The sequence below is a fragment of the Penicillium paradoxum genome (genome assembly GCF_028828445.1).
Source record: "Penicillium paradoxum strain IBT 22861 chromosome Unknown utg000002l_segment0_segment0, whole genome shotgun sequence".
Classification (NCBI taxonomy): Eukaryota; Fungi; Ascomycota; class Eurotiomycetes; order Eurotiales; family Aspergillaceae; genus Penicillium; species Penicillium paradoxum.
This window is the reverse complement of record NW_026643180.1, coordinates 536,259-557,079: the sequence shown is the minus strand read 5'-3', so window position 1 is coordinate 557,079 and position 20,821 is coordinate 536,259. Positions and strand designations below refer to the sequence as shown.

At 50.2% G+C, this 20,821-nt stretch overlaps 6 protein-coding genes across 6 annotated transcripts; 3 read left to right on the top strand and 3 right to left on the bottom strand.

The window, feature by feature from the left end:
* Nucleotides 1-572: 572 nt before the first annotated feature.
* Nucleotides 573-3,097, bottom strand: N7457_000205 (uncharacterized protein; the record flags this gene model as incomplete). Its single annotated transcript, XM_057171273.1, has 2 exons — nucleotides 573-2,841; nucleotides 2,892-3,097. The coding sequence occupies 2 exons, from the start codon at nucleotides 3,095-3,097 to the stop codon at nucleotides 573-575; spliced, it is 2,475 nt and encodes an 824-aa protein (XP_057035176.1).
* Nucleotides 3,098-3,847: 750 nt separating this feature from the next.
* On the top strand, nucleotides 3,848-6,875 carry N7457_000204 (uncharacterized protein; the record flags this gene model as incomplete). Its single annotated transcript, XM_057171272.1, has 2 exons — nucleotides 3,848-5,432; nucleotides 5,542-6,875. 2 exons carry the CDS (start codon nucleotides 3,848-3,850, stop codon nucleotides 6,873-6,875), a joined length of 2,919 nt encoding a protein of 972 aa, XP_057035175.1.
* Nucleotides 6,876-7,107: 232 nt separating this feature from the next.
* On the top strand, nucleotides 7,108-8,125 carry N7457_000203 (putative mitochondrial methylglutaconyl-CoA hydratase (Auh); the record flags this gene model as incomplete). Its single annotated transcript, XM_057171271.1, has 2 exons — nucleotides 7,108-7,472; nucleotides 7,555-8,125. 2 exons carry the CDS (start codon nucleotides 7,108-7,110, stop codon nucleotides 8,123-8,125), a joined length of 936 nt encoding a protein of 311 aa, XP_057035174.1.
* Nucleotides 8,126-10,211: 2,086 nt separating this feature from the next.
* N7457_000202 (uncharacterized protein) lies at nucleotides 10,212-15,293 on the top strand (the record flags this gene model as incomplete). Its single annotated transcript, XM_057171270.1, has 5 exons — nucleotides 10,212-10,532; nucleotides 10,644-11,274; nucleotides 11,337-11,387; nucleotides 11,819-13,688; nucleotides 13,757-15,293. The coding sequence occupies 5 exons, from the start codon at nucleotides 10,212-10,214 to the stop codon at nucleotides 15,291-15,293; spliced, it is 4,410 nt and encodes a 1,469-aa protein (XP_057035173.1).
* A 545-nt stretch (nucleotides 15,294-15,838) lies between these two features.
* N7457_000201 (DUF3176 domain-containing protein) lies at nucleotides 15,839-17,806 on the bottom strand (the record flags this gene model as incomplete). The annotated part of the gene is made up of 3 exons (XM_057171269.1): nucleotides 15,839-17,007; nucleotides 17,065-17,237; nucleotides 17,283-17,806. 3 exons carry the CDS (start codon nucleotides 17,804-17,806, stop codon nucleotides 15,839-15,841), a joined length of 1,866 nt encoding a protein of 621 aa, XP_057035172.1.
* Nucleotides 17,807-18,461: 655 nt separating this feature from the next.
* Nucleotides 18,462-20,437, bottom strand: N7457_000200 (nucleobase cation symporter-1 family protein; the record flags this gene model as incomplete). The annotated part of the gene is made up of 6 exons (XM_057171268.1): nucleotides 18,462-19,000; nucleotides 19,066-19,136; nucleotides 19,191-19,333; nucleotides 19,387-19,762; nucleotides 19,816-19,920; nucleotides 19,998-20,437. The coding sequence occupies 6 exons, from the start codon at nucleotides 20,435-20,437 to the stop codon at nucleotides 18,462-18,464; spliced, it is 1,674 nt and encodes a 557-aa protein (XP_057035171.1).
* Between the last annotated feature and the right edge of the window lie 384 nt (nucleotides 20,438-20,821).

Genomic DNA, 20,821 nt, shown 5'->3' with positions numbered 1-20,821 from the left:
AGGGTACTACAGTAAGATATGTGATGTTTTATGAGATGATTGTGCAATGTACTACAAATGAGATACGATTTCATCGACCTTGGAACTTAACAAGCTCTTCAATGTGTCTCTTTACGTTTGACATGCTGTATTGCCAAGCACGAGATGTACTGTATGTAGCATATTGATTCAATTGCATCGAACGAAAGAAGCAGTAACCTCTAAACAAGACTTGGCTGTATTGCGATGGCAGCCTGTAAGCTCAGGCCGACCTGTCTTGGAAAATAACCCCCCATTCACGCCAGTCGCTTAGTCCATAATACAACACCGAGGAAAGAAGAATCATACAAAGTCAGGGATCAAGAGGTTCATTAACAACACAGTTGGGGAGGGGAAAAAAAGGCAGAGACGTGGATCACATCCAGGGCTCGTGAATTTGAAATGGAGATAAATGCAATAGTCGATATCAGAAAGGCGATTATGGAAGAATGGAAGATTCGAGCTTCCTTTCTCTTCAAAGAAAGATGTTTTTTGCTCTTTGAATACCATCCCGAAGGCCCAAACAGGCCAAAAGCCATAGGAAAGATTAGATACTATGATGACATAGGTGTGCCATTCTGTTTGCTTCCTGGTGTCGCGCTGCTTTCTTGGGAGGCACGAGCGTCTAGACCTTGAGGCTGAGGAGTTGTGGGGCTGTGGCGGCTCTGTCGAGCTGCCAGCTGTGCCTTGTTCCTATCCATCAACGCAGCTTGCTCCGCAGCACTGCGAGAGTATGTGGCATTGGCGGCAGAATTGGAATAGCTTCCCTGTGTGGGAGTCTGGCCGGGATACTGAACGCGCTGGTTAGATGTCGCAGTCGCGTAAGGGGTACGCCCTTGTGGAGTGGCGTTGAATGCGCCTGGCTGCCCAGGTCGCGGTGTATAAGGCTGGGGGGACGCTTGCACGTATCCATTGGAAGCAGGGCGCTGATATTGAGCAGCCTGGTTGCCCTGGGTGTACTGGGGGTTCATTTGCGCGTATTGAGGGTTGCTAACTGGACGTTGACTGGGTGTATTGGGTGGACGGCCCGCGCCATAAGCATGCGTGTAGGTGGTTGGCGCCGAAGGTTGCCGTGCGTGTTGCGGCGTGACCTGGAACCCGGGCTGAGGCGGAGCTCGAGCATTAGAATTGAAAGCACGTTGATTGTAGGCACTGTGAGACCCTTGGTAACTGGTAGGCCGTGAAGTAGAGGGCGTCGAAGTCCGATTTGCGGCATTGGTTGATGGAGGAATCAATGCGGCCCGATCTTGCGACAAAGTAAAATCATCTTTCTCCATAGTACCATTATAGTCTGGAGTGTCAACCAGAACCTTTTGGCTGATGTTCAATTCGGCAAGCTGGTGGCCATCCAGTTTAGCGACAGCGTAAGGCGGCAAATTACTGATGATTACAGCAAGACTTGACTTGAGAGTATCATAAACCAGGGCCTCTGCATCAGAGGGGGTAGTCACGTCACCAATGTCAAGGCCAACGGTAGCATTCAACTCATGGATATCATGACTAGGCGGCTGGAGATCAGACGGCAGTTTGAGACTTCGAAGTCGCTGGTAAGAGCTTAGAGTGTTGAGTAGTTCGGAAACTTCGTCCAGTGTTTCTTGAACATCTTTGGATTCCGAGTCAACTTCCCCATTTGTGTTGGTTTCGGTGATGTTCATGGCAAAGTCCTCGGCATTGAATGAGGCAACCATTTCATCCAGGATACTTTCATCAAGTTCGCCGATATTGCCAGGCTGGGCAGCTTTGGTCTCGTCTTGTTGAACGTTAACTTCCCGGGGGACTGACAGCAACTTGTTCACGCGGCCTGCGCCACGTTGACTCCACCAGACCATATTCTTCGAGGCAAGCTGTACAATCGCGGTGGAGCTGTCATAAGAAGGTGCAAATGATGAGAAGACTCCCTGGAAGGCAGATGAGTCGGGGCCAGTCCAAAGGGCGGGATCGCCGTGCCTATCAACAATATCCGATTCCGCATTCTGCCTTTCTACACGATCCCAATATGCCGGTGATGATGTGACTAGCCCATATTGGACCCAGTCAGTTGAAGGGAGTGGTGCTAGGCAATAATTGACACGGTCTCCCAGGAATGACCTGGAGTCGAAGGAAGCATCGAATCTATCAATCCATGTATTCGAACTAGCCAGATGAGCTCGCTTGGACGGATGCTCCAGCTTTGGCAATGTCTCACGTGGGGCAAACACCTCCCCAAATGTCCGCTTCGATGTTTGAGATGTACCAGCAAGATTGAAAGGAACAATTTTGGTCGCTGTGATACCATTAGGAAGAGCGGTCTCGCGCAGCTCTTCTTGTACTTCAACAAACTTCTCAGGTCCTGACTCAGATTGCAAAGGCACCTTCACCGATTTCTGGAGACTTGAGAATAATTGCTTTGGATTTGCTGGATTTCCGAACAGTGTCAAGGCTGGCTTATCCTCTCGCGTGCAGATACTGATGGCATGAAGTTCTGACGAATCGTCGGTATCGTCTTCCATAGTCTCTGTCTTAACCTCAGGCTGGTTGACAAATGATTGGCCAATCAGGCTATTCATATGCTTTTTGAATGCTGCGATCCGATTGACTACCTCGGTCAAGGGTGCGCCATCTTCTTTCGCGCTATTTGACTGAGCTTGATTGCGTTCAATCACAGCGGTTGACGCCCTTTCGATGTCGGAAAGGAACTCCGGTAGGGTGTTATATTTGCCCGAATTGACACGTGTTTGAATGTTGGAACTTTCGGCATCGCCAGAGACCTTTGCGCGCTTTGTTCGGGGCTTCGCAGTTGAATTTGGGAAGAGGCAAGAGAGGAGTTGGAGTTCGGTGTCATGCCTGTTGATTGTTAGCAATACGACCAAGATCCATTTGTTACTTGTTCATACTTCAGTAAAAGTTCAATAAGGTTGCGAAGAGATTCATGCAGATTCGCTCGATCGCGCGAGGCGGTGGCACTGGAATCAGTGCTCGTCTTGTCGTCCTGAGTGGAACGCTTCCGTTTTCCTGAAGTTGCTGCGGTAGCAGGATCGGGATGGGGTTCGCCGTTCGTGGCAGACATAGGGGTCGTGTCTCCAGCTTCGTCGGCGCTCATGGTTGCGAAGTCGCGCCGAGTCAAAATTGACGATACTTGGTTCGACACGGTCCCCTCCAATGCAAACCGATGGGGTCCACAAATGAGAAGCTTAAAAGAAAAGATTGAAGAGACGCGATCGTGGGGTAAATGTTTATTGGTGATTCGGTGTTGATGTTGAAACTGGGTTCACAAAGCAATCGGGGTTTATGTAGTCTCGATGGTAGGGCGTCAAAGCGAGTCCTTGAGAACGATGAGATCGCGAAGATCGAGGAGAGAAGAAGATGAAACCCTCACGTCACCACAAAAGAGGAAGTGAATATGAAGTGAAAAGATTCATCAATAAAAACCAAGGATTTAGCACAATGAACAATGCACTAGGCAACCCTCGAACACATAGGTCAAGTGTTCTCTTTCTGTTTTGCTGGAGGGAACGTTCACGGGTTGCGCTTTTCGGGATGGCGCGCATTCTGACGATCCCCACGTGACCTCAGTTTCTGCCGGAGTTAACGCGATTGTATTTTTCTTGACTTTCTTGATTCTCAGCTTTGACAAGAAGACAATCGCTTTTTCCTATTGAGCTCATTGAATGGGTCTGTGGCATTCAGGCACTTTCACCCATGACTACGTTCATGGATGTCATCAGTTCTCAAGCATGCCCGAAGCCTTTCGGGAGTATCGCGGCTAAGAGCATACTTGCTCAATAGAGGTTTATACAAGGTATTTCTTGCCGGTCTGATATTCATCAATTGCATTGCTAAATGAATCAATATGATCCAGACAAATTCCCATTGTGGCGTCAAGTTCCTCGTAAATTATTCGCGCAATGATTACCTCGCTAGTCCAAGCCCAGCCAGTTTCCGTTCATTTCAGTCCACTGCGTTCCTCGATTTTTCCGAGTCACCGTCAATCAATGTCCGCTCCTCGCAAAATCATCACCTCGAAGGCAGACTGTCCGGTTCTTCATCGGATGACCTATGTACAACAGCGCCGCAAGCTTCGGCGAATACCTCAGCCGGAGAGAAAAAGGTTGGCGAAAGAACCGCCAGCATCAGAGTAAAACCGAAGCCCGCCGAATACCTCTCCAAAGCTTTGCGGAATAGCGGTCATTCTCTTGGTCATGTCGCTTCATCCATCAGTCCTCAGCGAACTCGCTCCAATCATTCACCGCAAACACAAAACGAGCTTAGGACAGTTGGTCGACCGAAAAAGCCATCACTACCGGTCATTCTTGGAGAATATATACGAGAGGTAGATCCATTGCTTTCTTCTGCATCGCAAGACAGCGAGAACAAGAGATTGGACATTGCTCTCCAGAAAGTATTCAGACAAACAAGCTATGAATACTTATCATCGCGTGGCTATGATGCCACCGATGTGACTGCCTGGGCTTGGATCATGAAGAGCCACAACCCGCACGAGGCAATGATCCGGCTATTCTTGCTCGAAACGGAGAAGGCAAAATATGGTGCTTCTCGTTCAAGCATTCCATCTTTCATCCCGCTCCATCTTTTGCGACACCAGAACCTCGATGCCCACACCTTCCGTTTGATTCTGATTCACTCTTTACATCTCATGAGTGGACACCCGCTTCCCATTGCTGACACTGCTGCTGGACTTGTTGAATGCGACATCGGACTGTCCCTTGAGGACTTCCGCCCACAGATCGATTCTGGCACCTGCATGATTTTAGTAATTCGCCTAATTCGTCATGCTCGGCGTGTGTGGCCGCAAGCACTTCTCACTATTGCACGTGCATTCGCTCGCTTCCTCTCAGCTCCAAAGGCGAATGGGATTGAGAGGTCTATTTTGGCCCGGCGACATGATGATCGCGTCAAAACGGAGAAATTCAATCATTGTCTTTGGTTACTTTCCCTACCAGCCAACATTGCTCCTTACCGCTCAACGACTATCCAACAGCAAGCCCAGTTCGAGCTTCTCCGGGCTATGGCTACCCACAAGCCTGTCCTTCCTGTCACCAGAAAAGGATATCGCGCAGTCGTTGCTGTTCAGTTGGCCCATAAGAAAACATTTGAGGAGCGACAGTCTGCTGAACTAAAAGCTCCGTCATGGCCTCCATGGAAAGAAGAGAGGCTAGGGATGGACTTTCAGCGCGGAAATGAAGGAATGTACAGTCGTGCGATGCAGGTCCTCTCGCAAATGAAAGATGCTGGATATTCCCACCGACTTTGGGAGGATATATCCTCGATTTTGGCTGGTTGGGATACCGATCGCAGTCCAACAGTGCAAACGAGGGCTATGATGCGTCGCCCACAGGCTTTACCAGACAAACATGGATCCAAGTTTCATCACTATGAAATTTGGGTTGCGCGGATTCGTTCCACGAGGACCGTCCGTGAGGCCTGGGCATGCTTTCTCTCCTATCAAGACCATGGCCTCCCCCCCTAAAGGTGCAATCTACGCTGCAATGGCCGAAAGGTTAATATACCGACGAAACGCAATAGAAGCCGATTTTGACCAGATGAGCCAAGCCCTGCCAGGCGATGGTCGCGAAGTGTATCCCGAACCAGCTTCTGCGCGTGATATCATCTATGTGCCCACAGAACCGCCTACCTTGGATGAGTTCTTCGACCAGATGTGCTCGCAGGGCCTTCGGCCTTCTGGGAGATTCCTCGGGTTACTTCTTCAGTCCGCGACTTCTCTCCGTTCAGGGTTACATTACCTTCAGTGCAGTGGCCTGGCAGATGCGCAAATCGCGGCCCTTTCCATTATACGGGCCAAGTCCCGCAAATACCACAATATGGACCTCGAAGCTTTCCACCAATTGCCGGATTTCGTGTTTGCGTCATTCATCAAGTTCTTATGCGTGCATTCGGATATCACCAGCCTGGAGGTTGGTAATCGAAATATTCTCACTGCCGACCGTTTCCCGGCCTTGATTGCCCCCGACTGCTCGACTGGCCCAAAATTGGATCTTCTCAGATATTCAGAGGAAAATCCCGAAAATCAACAACACCCCAGGGCTTTATGGCATGCAATTCAATTGACCAAATTACGACGAGTTCCTTACAACCCGGCCTGGATCCACATCTTGTCTGGCCTCACCCGTGAACGCCTCAACAGCACTCATGGCCCAAGGAGCAGGAGCCTTCAACGCATACTTGCATGGCATCAGGCTCTGAGAGCATTGTCCTGGATGCGGCAGCGTGAAGTCGATCTTGGTGAAGAGGGATTCAGAATTCTATGTTCAGCGTTTGGAAAAGCCGTCGATTCCGCTCTTAGACATCCTGGCACTGCTGAACAAAGCTTTGCGCTAATCCAAAAAGCTCGCATTCGTCGTCTCAAAACTAAAAGCGAAGGTGATGACGACCTTGAAGCTTTGTTACAACATGGGCTGCATGTTTTGAAGAATCAATTTGATCATCTCGTTCTGCCAGCTTCTAAAACTTCGGAGCATGCAGAGCGAAGTGTCTTCACAGCAAAGGACGATCCCGATGCACAGCTTAGCGTTCCTTCAATGCTGCAAACCCCATCACCTGCCACACTGCATGCCTTCGTTCGGGCTTTGGGGTCCGTAGGAGATGACGAAGGGCTGTTACATTTGCTCCAATGGATGAGTCAATCAGCTGATTTGCTCAAACAAACTGCAGATGAGCATTCAAATGGAGAGAAAATGATGCGTCGAACTCTTGTGGCGATCAGAGTGTTCCTCGAAAGACGACAGCAACGAATCGACACGCGGGTACCGTCGGACCTGATCGCGGAGGCATACGACCTTGTCAGCCGGACAGGCTGGGACTGGCCGAGTGATGCGGAGGTTACAGAATATTGCCAGTGAATTTGTATAATATTGTATTTTAGACTTCTGTAAATGTACATGATACCCCATATACCAACCCGTGTGCATACTGTAGCGTTCGGTAATCATCGGCCTTTTTTCAGAGCTCTCCCCACACCCGAGCTCCGAGAACATCGTCCACCCGCTCAGCCTCTTCGTGAGCCAACCTCATCTTTATTTATTCTGACAATCGAGTAACGTTCCACTCGATATCTGAATTAACACATACGCGATGGCCAGCATCATGTCATCGCGCCTCGTCCGCCTCTCCGCACCCCTCGCGCACCTTCGGGCCACCGCAGTGCCTACCCGGGTCTTCATCTCTCGCTACAGCACCAGCACCGAAGAAGAAGTCATCAAGACCCAGCAAATCCCAGCCCCGGGCTCTGGGCATGTGCGCGTACTACAACTGAACCGGCCCCAGGCCCGTAACGCGATCTCCACCCACTTACTCGATACACTCTCGAAGCATGTGGACGAAATCGCCGCGGAAGGAGGTAAAGGGCCAACCCGCGCATTGGTTATTTCGAGCAGTGCAGATGCAGCCTTCTGCGCCGGCGCCGACCTGAAGGAACGCGCAAACATGTCCATGGCCGAGTAAGAACCTCCGTTGCCCGGTGCCCGGGTGCTCCGGGTTCGAACTAGCACACACGAAAATAGCTAACCTGGATGCCTACAGGACTGAAGATTTCCTCCTCAAGCTCCGCGCTACATTCAAAAATCTCGCTTCCCTACAGATCCCCACCATCTCCGCTGTCTCCTCCACGGCCCTCGGTGGCGGCCTGGAGCTCGCCCTGTGCACCCACCTGCGCGTCTTCGCGTCATCCAGCGTCGTCGGCCTCCCCGAGACCCGCCTCGCGATTATCCCCGGTGCAGGCGGCACCTACCGACTCCCTGCGGTTGTCGGAGTGAACCGCGCCCGGGACATGATCATCACCGGTCGCCGGGTGACTGGACCCGAGTCTTACTTCATTGGCCTTTGTGACCGGCTAGTGGAGGTGCTGCCTGAGGAGGAGGCACAGGAAGGTGTCGCACGCGAACGAGTCCTGCGTGAGAGTATCAAGCTGGCGCTAGATATTTGCGAAGGTGGACCTATTGCTATCAGGATGGCTTTGCAGGCTGTCGATGCTCATGCTTTGGGTGAGCGGGCAGAGAATGCCGCTTATGAGGGAGTCATCGAGACTGATGATCGGTATGAGGCGCTGCGCGCCTTTGTCGAGAAGCGGAAGCCGGCGTTCCGTGGGAAATAAATGTGGTCTGTGATTGCAGAGTCATCAGTGGGAATGTGTAGACAAAAGTGATCTACCTGGATAAATTATACGGTATATGGTTATCAAAATGAGACCTCCAATTCTATATATTCCCAACGCGGATATTCTTCCTATTGGTAGCCTGAGTACCCAGAACAAGCACAGATGATTGCCCAGCCTGCTATTATTGACTATCTGAATCTTGAAACATCCTATTTGTTATCTAAGGTAGTGTGCCTCGCTGCCCAGATGCTTGGAGCCTGGATCATGTGGACACCTGGGGTTACCTTTCCGGATCATGAGGGCGAGCTAACAAACGTGGCGAATCAAGCGCAGAAAATGGAATGCGTCTCTAAGCTTTCTCACAAGACAAATGATTCAGTGACTGTACACAGTACACAATCGATGGCTACGGGTGGAAAGTTGCCTTTCGAGGTGATATCATTTTGATGTTGGCGTGCCATAGGATCCGGTGTCACAACCCTAACCAGAGCTCTCCCCTTTCGTCCTTCTGTTTCTGTTTTGGGATTGCACTTCTGCCTGGACTCCCAGCTCGGATCTCGATCTCAGTGTACATCGGTTGGAATCTACTGGGAATTCATGGCATGGCTCATGAGTGCCTCTGTAAGTTCCTATCCATCCAGTTATTGTGCATCTCTAAAGTTTAACGCCTGAAGATCTACTCTGTATAGGTACATATCCAGATACTGTACATGACGACACACCCCAAGACTCCCAAACCTAGGGGAAAGGCTGGACGAGTCTTTATTACTATCCGAGTTTATTCCCTTCCGTCTCAGTCCTCTTCTTCTCACCGTTTCTCGTCCACCTGACTCCGAGGTCTTGGAGGACTTGGAAACCAATCCGATGGCTGGATGGTGTGTCGAAAGCTTAACTAGAATACCAGCAGAGAGTGTCCCCACGATTTGAGACAGTACGGTAGCTAAAGCTTGCGTACCAATTTGCAACGGAGTTGCGCCTTGCACGGCTTGGAACCATTCAGGCAGAGAATCGTGGATGATACCAAAAGACCTGAAATAGCAGAAGGAGAGCAAGACACTAAAGCTGACTGTTCGTTTGGCAAGTAGATTACGCGGCAGCATAGCACCATCCCCTTGGTAGTGCTCCCAGAAAACAAAGAGCACTAGCATCACACCTGAAGCCACGAAGAGTCCGATAATTGTTGCCGAATCCCAATCATTTTATACCCCCCGTCAAAGCCAGAAGAAGTATGAGAATAGGAGGAATATATATCGCACATGCGATCAGATCTAGACTTCTGACCTGCTGGACACCAGGCCAGCTGTGACGTATCCTATAGGGGTGGATATAGTCTAGGCGATATCACCGTATACTATGTTCTAAAAATAAGGTAGATGATATGGGATTAAAGCTATGTAAAGACCAGTGATGCGGAGCTGTTGCTCGTTTCGAAAAGAGCATTTAGTTGCCAAGGCAGTTGGGAAGGGAGTTACCACAACACTTGCAAAGAGAGGACAAAGGAGAGATTGGAAATAGCCTCCTAAGTTCCATAGGTTTCTTATAGATCTGACTCTGGAAGTCAAATCTGCATAGGCCATCTTCGGGCTATTTGGCTCCGAATCAAAATGATACGAGTGTAGATGTGATGCGCTTGAGATGGTCTCTGGGGCGAAATACTGCCTCACACATCTCATGAACTGGTTCATGACTCATTTTAGGCCACAGTATTCTCTCCTCAAGGCATACTCCATGATGCAAGACATGAGCAGTACGGGGGCGTTGAGTGGTACGGTACCTGGCCAATGATCCGATCTGACAGGGCTGTGCAAGGAACCCGGGTCTCGACTGCCAATGGGCACCTTGAACATGTCCAACATCGCGGAAGAAACCAGATCAGAACCTGCATGCGGCCCGGGAGTCAAAAGCGATGCCAAAACTCCCATCTGCGACAAAAAGTCCGGATGACCTGGGTCAGGGGAACACACCCAAGTGTACCCCAGTCAGCTGCGTCCCTTTTATAAAAGCCAGTCACTCCGGACTTCTCTTTCTCAACTCCCAGATCATGGCAATATCATCCTAGCTGTGTTTTCGTCCTATACTTGCCATGTCCAAGCCCCGTATCGCCGACCCAAAGGCCATCAAGGCCTTTGGCTTGACGCAGATCTATACCCCGCGTGACGATCCCACGATCGATATCGTCTTTGTGCACGGCCTCAACGGTCATCCTCACGACTCGTGGACCAGCAAGAACAACGGTTGCTTCTGGCCCACCGACCTTCTTCCGGACGTTCTTGCCTCGCTGCGTCCCCGCATTCTGACTTATGGTTATAATGCCAATGTTACTGCCTTCACAGATGGAGCCTCACGCGATTCGGTGGTTAGCCACGCCGAGACTCTTGCATCGACTCTCGCAGCTAATCGGAATGTAAGTCTGCATCTCTGCATTGAACGTCGATCCCTCTTGCCTTCAATATCCATACATCCTTCCTTCTTGCTGTTATGAAGCTGCAAATACTAACGTCAACCTGCTCCATAGCTGCGAGACTGCTCCGACCGTCCTATCATTTTCATTTGTCACTCTCTAGGCGGACTGATTGTGAAACGGGCCTTGATCTACTCTCGGAGTCTCTCAAGCGAGAAGACGGAGCACCTGCGGTCTGTTTATGTGTCCACTTTTGGGATCCTGTTCCTCGGAACGCCCCACAATGGATCTGATATCGCGAAATGGGGCCTCTTGCTGCACAACATCTGCAATGCAGTACTTCCGAAAAAGTTCATGGAAGCATCCCCGCAGCTTGTCAAAGCCCTGCGAGCGAACAATGAAACTCTTCAACACATCAATAGTCTGTTTGTCGATATCATGGGCCGATTCCACATCTACTTTTTCCACGAAACACGGTCCACCGATGTTCGTGGTACCCGGGAAGTGATCGTAGATGAACACTCGGCGGCGCCATACATGGAGGGTGTCGAGCGCGCTGGAATCGAGGCCGACCATAGCCATATGTGCAAATTTGACGACGATAATTCTGCAGGCTATGAAGTGGTGGCGGAAGCGATCCTCCGGTATTCACGCCAGGCGCCCGCCGTGATTAGCGACCGTTGGGTGGAAGAGAAGAAGGCTCGCACCCTGGAGAAGAAGGCCAAGGCCAGGGAAATTTATGACGGTGAGCTTCCTTTCTTGCATGGATAATCCTCTCACTGTGTCCTTCAATACTAACTATAGTAGCAAGAATAGATGATCCGGTAAATCGAAGCTTGCCCGATTTGAACAAACCCGGTACGACTTCATACCTTCTCCCTGCTCCGGAAGAGTCTGTTACGTTGAAGGATTATGAGATCGAGGAGCCCCCTATTCGATGAAGTTTTCTGGCGATTCACGTTGGCGTTGAGCGTTTAGCGTTTGATCTTTTTTGCTCTTTTTTGCTCTTGCTACGAGCTCGTTTAGAGCTCAGTTTCACTGCAAGCGTTGTGCATCTTTCCTTTTGACCTTTCTTGTCGCTAGTCACAGGACCCAATTACGTTGCAAATTTATTTAGCTTCTCATTTAACTCCCTTTGTGTTTCTGTTTTCTGTATCTATCTTCTTGCTGGCCTTGTCCCGGGTGGCTCCCATCTCATGTCCTCAAACTAGCTGACTCCATCCAATCTCCTCAACATGAGCATCACAACATTTATTTTCAAGTCACGTTAGCTGACTTTTCTACCATAGGGCAATCTGTACTATCTCTCCCGCGCGGCTCTGCTACAGATGGCCGTAATTCGCCAGTGTCGGATTTAGGAAATAGTGAACTTCTCCAACTTTCCCACTATCCCAAGGAATCGCCTCTATTCGTGGTCCCTCCAGGATTTCACCCTAACGCCACCTTTTTTGGGATGGAGAAAGAGCTAGAAGTGTTACACAACCGGTTGTTCAAGGCCAAGGCGCGCCCAGAGAAGACGATGGCCGTGCTGATTTCTGGTGTTCCCGGTTCAGGCAAGACACATCTGGCAAGGCAGTATGTTTTCACCCAAAGCGACTGTTATCCCGGTGGTATATTTTGGATCGATGCCAAGTCCCGTGAATCAACGTACAAGTGCTTCTGGGAGATTGCGCAGGCGGCCACGCTGGTCGAACCCAAGATGACCGACAACCCTGAGTACCATGAGACTCAGAAGTACGTAAGCGCAGTTCGACTTTGGCTTCAGACACGGAGAGACTGGCTCCTTGTCTTTGATGGTGTTACTTTCGACTGTGACGACGACATCAACAGGTTCCGGGAGGTCTTGCCGTGGAGCAAACGGTGCAGTATTATATATACCTCAGTCGACACGACTTTGCGAAAAAAGCAGCGACTGTATGAGCCATACTGCCTCATGATCTCGCGCTTACGCGTGGAAGACGCTTGCAAGCTTCTGTTCAAGGATCTTGGGATTACACGAGCCACGCCTGAGCAAACTTTCAAGGCTACCCGAATTGTCGAGTACTATGAATGCTTGCCTCTGGCAATTCATGCCGTTGGACACCGTCTCAACGCAACTGGTAAACCGATTGAGAAATATCATTTCAAATCCCAGGTGACCGACAAAAAGCTTGCAGAGCCATTCTTGAGCATCATGAACGATTTATTTCGTTTGCAGAAAAATGAAGCATTGCATCTGATTAACCTCCTGTCGTTCCTTGGCCACCAGGTCCCAGTGGGTCTTTTGAATCTTGGTCGAGCTGCTATGACCTCTGAGAATTTGGAGATTCAGACCAGTGCTCAAACAGGCGAGGAACCTGATCTTGATACCACACTTGGGACTCTGATTCATTATGGACTGGTTGAGCGGACTACAGCCAGCGAGCATATCCAGCAAAGATCATCTGTCCGTTATACTGATGGCGGCGATGTGAGCCCGGAGGCAAAGCATGTTCCGGATCTTTCAGAATCATTGACAGAAAGCAGCCAAGAAGGGTTCTTCTCTATCTACCGGAATCAATCGGTAGTTGACGTGATCAAAATTCACAGTGTGGTGCAGGGGTTCTGCCGTGATGAACTCCGAATCAAGGACGAAGAGAGCAAGGGCATCATGAGCAACAGTGACCCTGGTTACTTCGACACTTGGCTGATAGTTGCCACTCGATTTCTCATCACGTCTTACGAAGGCGCCATGGACAGAATGGCCCATTACGAAGATTGTGGTCTCGTGCGGGATTACCGAGAGTACGAAACTCATGCCTCACGACTCTTTGAGCTATTCCCAAAGAAACCTGCAATAAATCTACATCCGCTAGTCGTTCGTGAGACACGAGAAGATCTTCGAAAGTTGATGAAAATAATTAGCAGGGAAATAGAGAGCATGTCTCCAAGCTCCTCTCAGCATTTTGCACGGAATCAAAAGTCTGTTTTTGATCGTTCAAGCAGCTCATCATCATCTTTTCCCGACTCCTCAGCCGATGAAGGACTATCGCGCCGCTCTACCTTCAATTGGAGTGATCTTGGGTCGCCTCGAGCGGAATCCCCCGAGCAACTGGCTATGCCGCCTCCGCGCTTCAGATTGGAGCTTTTTCCTCCACATATATTCCGGCGGGCTGGACATGAATATGAATCCGAAGATGGGTACGAAACGGACGGAGAAGCTAGGGCAGCATTTAAAATGTCCCCATCATTGTCCCAGATAAGCCAAGCTACGGAAAAACCGAACAAGACCCCCCTTCATCGAGCCCTCCGCAGATCACTAGCCTATCAGAGTGGCAAGTGGTCAATCGACACTCAAAGCCAAGGTCATACAAAGAAAAGCAGGTACAAAGGCGCAATCTGGGTCTCCGTCGATTCAGAAACACCAAAGTTGATACACCGTTAGTTAAGGTGTCCCCCGTTCAAGGAAAGGGCTCATCAAGCCGCACATCCGCTCCTGACACAGGCGGCTCATTGATATTGACTTCGGAAGCCGAACAAGCGCTTGCCGCAGTGCGTCGATCCAGCAATGCTAATTCGTCTTCGGAAGGCCTGCAGCCTATAGCAAATCACTCGGCAAATAAAGAAAACACACCAACGTACGCGACTGTGGCTACGCGACGAATGCTGGAAGTAGAGTCCTCTTTAAAGCGCCCGTCATCTGTCCCCGTTATGCGGACCTTAGACCCAGCCAGTGGCCTGCAAACCAATGGTGGATTGCAGATGAAGCCTTCCGCTGAGTCGCTCGACAGTCAAACGGGCTACGCCTTTTCGTCCCCGCTATCCCATGAGCTATCGTCTCGGGAATTGATAGACGGGCCTCTGAGTCGATCAACATACAGTGAGCCTGAATTTGATATGTTCGGACATCATCACGGATTGAATTTTCCAACTGCCCCTGGAAGCCGGGCTCACTCGCGGCGTGGCTCGAATGTACAGTTCGAGGCCCCACGAAGTCTATCTGCAAGCGTGCCAACGCTCCTTCCATACCCACCACCTGCATTACCGTACGACGAAGATATTTCCATCGCCTTTCCAACCCACAGAGTACCCTCACAATTCGCGCCAGGCCCAATCCCCCCAGTGGCCACTAGAGCTCGACCCATCGCTCATCCATCCGCAATCATGCCAAGCGCAATGCCATCTTCATCCAATGCCAAATTGACCGTGGGCTCTGCTCCAGAACATGTGACTTCCGAGCCAATGTCCCGCGACTCTTCCGCGTACTCCCATCAATCATGGGCCACAGAACCCGTGCGATACCCCCCGCGATTCTCACCCATCCCAGCTTTCCAACAACCGCCCGAGCTGGTCCCCACTCCGATCTCAACCCTGCAACAGCAACAACAGATGCTTGCCGGTGCAAATGTCTGGACGACCGATCTACTTCCGGCGGGCAGTGCTCTCCAGTCCGAGCCCGGCTACCCCGGCCCCCCACTCGCCCAGGGCCGCCTTGGCTCAATGAACGAACGACTGAAGTTCAGCGATCCGGGCTGGAACCCAGACCTTGAGCCAGCGCAATCTTTGCATTTCGGTGCCCACCGCGTCGATGTTAGAGATCCACGTCATCGATTACATGAGTCTGCTCTACTGCAGGCGCCGCGCCCGCAGTATCGTCTATATCATCCGAATTTATCGGGTTCTTTGATTCAGCATGGTGGCCAGATTTATGCCCCTGCGCCTCAGCTTGGGGTTTATGGAACGCGGACGCGGAGTGGGAGCTCGCCTGCGCGGCCTGATCATGCTGGTCTTGGTATGCGGTACTGATATTGCACTTTGGTGTTGGCGTTGGTGTTGAATTATACTCTTGTTTTTGCATTTGCATACACGGTAGTACTTGTGTGTCTGATGCTATTTTATCTTCTTCTGTCGCCCCGCGTTTGCTTTTGAATTGTTTTGCATATGGCTTTCTTCATTTTGGAGCTTGGGGAGATACCCGCACATATGGTGTTAATGGGAGTTTCGAGTTTTGATCAAAACTATTGCATCTAGAGAAGCTTTCAGAGGGGCGTTGATGCTTTTTATGACACTGATTCTTTAGTTTAAACACTGCATTATTATATTCTGTTACCACAGACGAGTTCTTCAGTTCTCTGAGCTAGTAGCCTTTTCTCGCACAGCTTGGCCTATGTATAATATTGTTAGAAAAGCGATCTACACCAGTGGACTTTGGATGGCGCACTGATGAAAAGTTCAAGATATCTCTGCTCATCCAAGTCAGACAGTTTGTGGGGACGATGTATCCTCTGCCCGAGCTCGCAGCTCGTTTATAAACGACAATGAGAACCAGACGAATTCAATGAGCATAAACATTAGCTAGGCGATCCACCAAGGACCATTTTATCATCACTTCTGTATAACCTCAAGTTGAGGCGGTCTTCCTCTTCCTCATTTCGTGGGACACCATGCTGCTGCCCATCGGGATACAAGAATAACAATGGTATCATATCATTCTTCCACTTCGGAATGTCAGCCCGTTGACTCTTCCACGCAGTACCAATGACAGTCGCAAGACCCAGGAGCCACACCAAAGCCGGCAGCGCCATCCACTGCCAAAAGACAGCAATGTAGGTCACAATCGTCTTGGCCTGGCCGACCACCATATGCGTCCCCGCGCCACTGGCAATATCCGCCGAGTCGCGGAAAGATTTCGAAACTGCCTCGGCAACATTCTTCATAATGCATTCGAGTCTCTCCGCCGTGCGGACGGTGCAGCCAGTCATGTCCGAATAAGCGATAGCCTGGATGATATCCGCTCCAGCATAGGTACCACCGGGGGACGAAAACTGGATCCCGAATCGAGCATTCGTCCACGCATGACCGGTGAAGATGTCCTCGAAGAACTTCCCCATCGCTTGCATTGGCAACGGTCCTATCTCGAAGGTTTGGTTCCGTTCCATTCCCATCTCCGGTCCCCAAGGCGGCCGGATAAAATATCCCGGCGATGGGTCGATTTCATAGGTGCCGTTGGTCCAGGTTGCCAGGGTCTTTTCTTTATATACGCCCCTTCTGACTTCTGCTGTAAAGCTGCGGACGGTCGGGATCAGAGCGCATTCCATGGCCTGCCATTGGGTGGGGTTTGCTTTGAATGGAGCGCCCATTACTAGTCCTTCTGGCGCGATGAACTGCGTGACCCAGTGCCAGGGGGTTGTGTATATCTCCGCGTTCTCGGGATCTACCAGCGCCACTGTGACTGGAAACCCTTCTGATCTGCCGGACATAAAGTTCGAAGATGTGTTGCTGTTTGGGAGACTGACGGTGCAGTTCGGGACGTAGTAGAAGTCATCTACTTCTCCGCACGAGAACTTCAGGTGGTTCGTTACATTCGTGCAGCTTGCGCTCAGTTCTAGGGCAGCGATTGCACCCCAGGTGCAATTACCGGTGCTGCAGGTATAATGTGGGAGGGACCATGGCCTTGTTGAGTCATCATTGAGCAGTGAGTTATAGACGTTCGCCTTTAACGACGGGTCCACGTAGGGTGCTATTTGTTTTCAGTTAGCTGCACACTTGAACAACTGATGGATGAATTTGAACATACGCAAGCCATCACGGATTGTCAACCCTGTGACATCGTACACAAAGCTGCTCGATACATTCGCTACTTCGGAGACATCGGCGGTCAGGACGTTATAGTACATAATCAGATTTTGGGTGAAGGGATCGACGCCAAATGCGAGAATCGTGGCTAGACATCCTAGCACGGCAAAATGTCTACAGAATCAGCTTCCGACCAAACAAAGATCCTGGTTGATGTACCTCGCTCGTAAATTCCAGATCAACCCTGCACTACCAAAAGGCCCTCGACTGGCAGCATCGAAAGTGCGTAGATTAGGCACCGATCGAGTCTTCTGACTGAACCAGACCCATTTCAGCTGTCCTAGTGCCTCGCCAATAGCGAACAGCACACATGCTTTGGAAAACGTGCTCAACCACGAGATCATCGAGTTGAGCGACATGTGATTCCAGGAAGGTTGTGGTTGGCCATCGAAATGCGACAAGACAACAATGATGGCGAGAAGTAAGAGAAGAGATATGAGTATAGCCAGTGCCTCCAAAACAAACCAGTCCGAGATCAGCGCCCATAGTGATCTTTTGGCTTTCGGGTCTTGCGAATATGTCTCTTCAACATCCGCCGACACAACAGGCTTGTATGCGGTGTCTGCATGATTATCTCCGTTGACATGATCAACCGCGTTCGTATTGTGGTAGTCGCTCCGTATGGAATAGTGAAAAGATTGTATACTTGAAACTGGCGAGTTTGAGCGTGCTCTTTCGGACATTTCCGTACCTCGCTGGTTAGAATCCATGGGGAGGGAGAGTGCGATGCGATCCTTTCACAAGCACTCTCTAATCAGTCGAGAGAGATATCATCGAGAATCGAAATAAGCGTCTGAGGACCTCATATTATTTCCGTCCTCTGCCCTTTCCACTAGGCGGCTAGCTGCATACACCTGGCCATACCCATGTCAGGAACCCCGTATCCAGAGCCAATGAGGAGAAGATGAACAATTGGCATCTGCAGCGACTCGGGACGTCACTCCAATAGAACCTGGTGGTTTCTGGCCCCGGCATATGCCACAAGAGACGTTCCAATGAGAGGACAGTGTGTTGAGCAAAGACATCCCTTGGCGTCAGAGCCTTGCAGCCTTTCTGACACACGGGGTACTCCATCAAGAAGAAATCGATGGCTAAGCCTCAACACCCCCTTTTAAATGCGAAGAACCGTGCGCCAAAGTGGGGGCTGAACTGGTCCAGGTGAATGATAAAGAGAATCTAGAATCTCTACTCCGTACTCCGTGCTTGGTAGGTACATGGAGCTATGTACATACATGTACATCTAGAGCTCAGCTGTCAATTCACAGTATTGCGTGATAGTCACCACGATAATATTAATTATACTTGATTTTGCAAGCTAAGCCCCAGCCAAATCACTTATTAAAATGCACTTTTCTCCCCATATGCCTGCGTAGAAACTGAAGCACTCTTCTCCGTGGAGCCTGGATCAACAGCATCAATGAACCCATCACTCCCGGAAACATCCTCATCCTCCACAAAGTCCTTCGGCTCCATCCATCCGGATGCCTCCTTCATTCCAGGTGGGACGAAAGCCAGAGAAACCAAGTAATAGGCGCCGAACCCGATGAACAAGCCAGTAGGGTAGGCAATGTAGTAGAACCGCTGGATACCAATGGGTGCCTTGACGCCCATCTGGAAAAGGAAGCCGTAGAAGTTGGGCGCGATAGCTACGATGTAGGCTAGGAAAGCTCGAAGGTTGAATCCGTGAAGGAAGTAGTACGGACTTGGGCTTGTGACGTAGAGGGCTGGGATATCCAGTAGACCCCGGCGAATTAGGTAGTAGTCGCAGATGAGAATTCCGGCAATTGCTGATAGGAAGATCTGATAGGAAGAGAGGAATGTGATGAAGATTGAGGCCGATGAAAGAAGATACCAGGGACAGATAGCGTAAGAAAGGACTGGTGCGGTAGTTAGTTGAAAAGCTTTTGGAGAGCTAGCAAGATGATTGAGATTCTTCTCTTACCGGCGCAAATGAAGAAACCTCGTTTGATAGTGATGTATTTTGGTAGTAGGGCTGCAATGTCATTGCCCGCACTGGAGATTGTTAGATATTGGCGACGTATGGATGCATAGACATTAGGTTCTTACGGGATTGAGTTCTCAAAAATGGCCGAGAAGATGGTGGAATAAACGAATGCTAGCGCAATGATGGCACAGGCAGCGCGATTGCCGGAGGTGTATCGCTCCCCCTCCATTAATCTGTCCAAGAACACCAATGGACTCCAAATGAGCTACACGATTCTATTAGCCCAACACTTGTAAGCGATCCTTCGAAGGAACATACCTCTCCAAAGACGGCTTTGCTAGCGGATGCGATGAGATTTCCCAAAATGGCAACTAGGAAGTTAGACACTGGGAAGCTGACAATTTGACCAATGAGAACGTCATTGGGCTTTCTAGCATATCTCTGGAGGTCAGATGCATTGGAAATGAAGGTTCCGCAACTAGCGAGACCCAAGAAGACGAATTTGAAAATGAGATAACTTTTTTCGCTGCCCTTTTTTTCTGAGGGCGCATTGATTGTCTGTAGAGAGCCACCAGCGAGGGATACAGTCCATCCAACCATGGCGAAGGCTGCAGCATAATAGACCCCGACTTTGATGTAGACCAGGGATTTCATCTTTGGCACGGGCACTACCAGGAATGCGCAATTGATAAGCCTGTTCAGGATGATCAGCACTGAATTTCATCATTGGATTATTGATGCCTTTACCAATAGACGAAGAAGCACATCATCTGTGCTGAAGTCAAAGCTGACTTCGATCCCATTTTATCAGGAATATTCTCAATAGATGGGAAAATAGCATGGAGGAAGACGCTGGAGAAGACTATTAGTAATGATGCTTGCATTTTCCCCCGGAAAAGAGGCGCAGGGATGAAGTTAAAGAAACTTACTATAAACACTGTGCTCCCTGCACGGTATTGACGCCGTTCCATACAATTGACATGGCAGCACGATTGAAAGTCGGCCACAATGCTCCCCAGTGACCAAAACTGGCGCGACAAAGAACAGGGAACGGAATGCGATACATCGCCCCAGCGCGGCCATTCAGAGCCATCAAGATACCGGCGAGAATCTGTCCACTGAAAGAGCACCCGATCGCTTCCCACATGGTCAATCCCATGGCCATTCCCGTAGAAGCAGTGTACAGATTGCTAACATTTGCCGTCGCAGAGAACCAGAACATGATATACGTGAGTTGCGACCATGTTCTGTCTTTGACTGGTGTCGGTCGAATTGAGTCATTGTCCAGCATGTCAACTGGACGAGCGACGCCATCTCGTTCCGTTCGTTTGACGATGAGCAGCTCGTGGAGCCGCGATAGTCTGGACATCGTATATAGGGTGTGCGGGGAAGTGGAGAAAAAAGGTCGAAAGCAGACTCGAGCGCTGATCTACTGGCAAAATCCGAAACTTGAGAAGAGGGGCAATTGATAGACCATCGTGGGTTTGTAGGGCTATTTGGCCTCTGGAGTGGTTGATGGACAGATAAGAACCTGACGCCTAAGTTGTGTCGTCGCAAACACCCCCGTGACCAGAGGCGCACTGTTATCTTCTGGAGATAAAAGAGGAGGAGACAGACCTCATCTTATTTGCTTATCCTTCGCATCTCGGCGTCGTTAGCTTCGTCCGGCGATCGCCGTAGTCTCTTAACATCAACGCGTCCGACGGTTACCCACGGACTAGGAGATCGCCTAATCTTGATATATTGCGGGGGA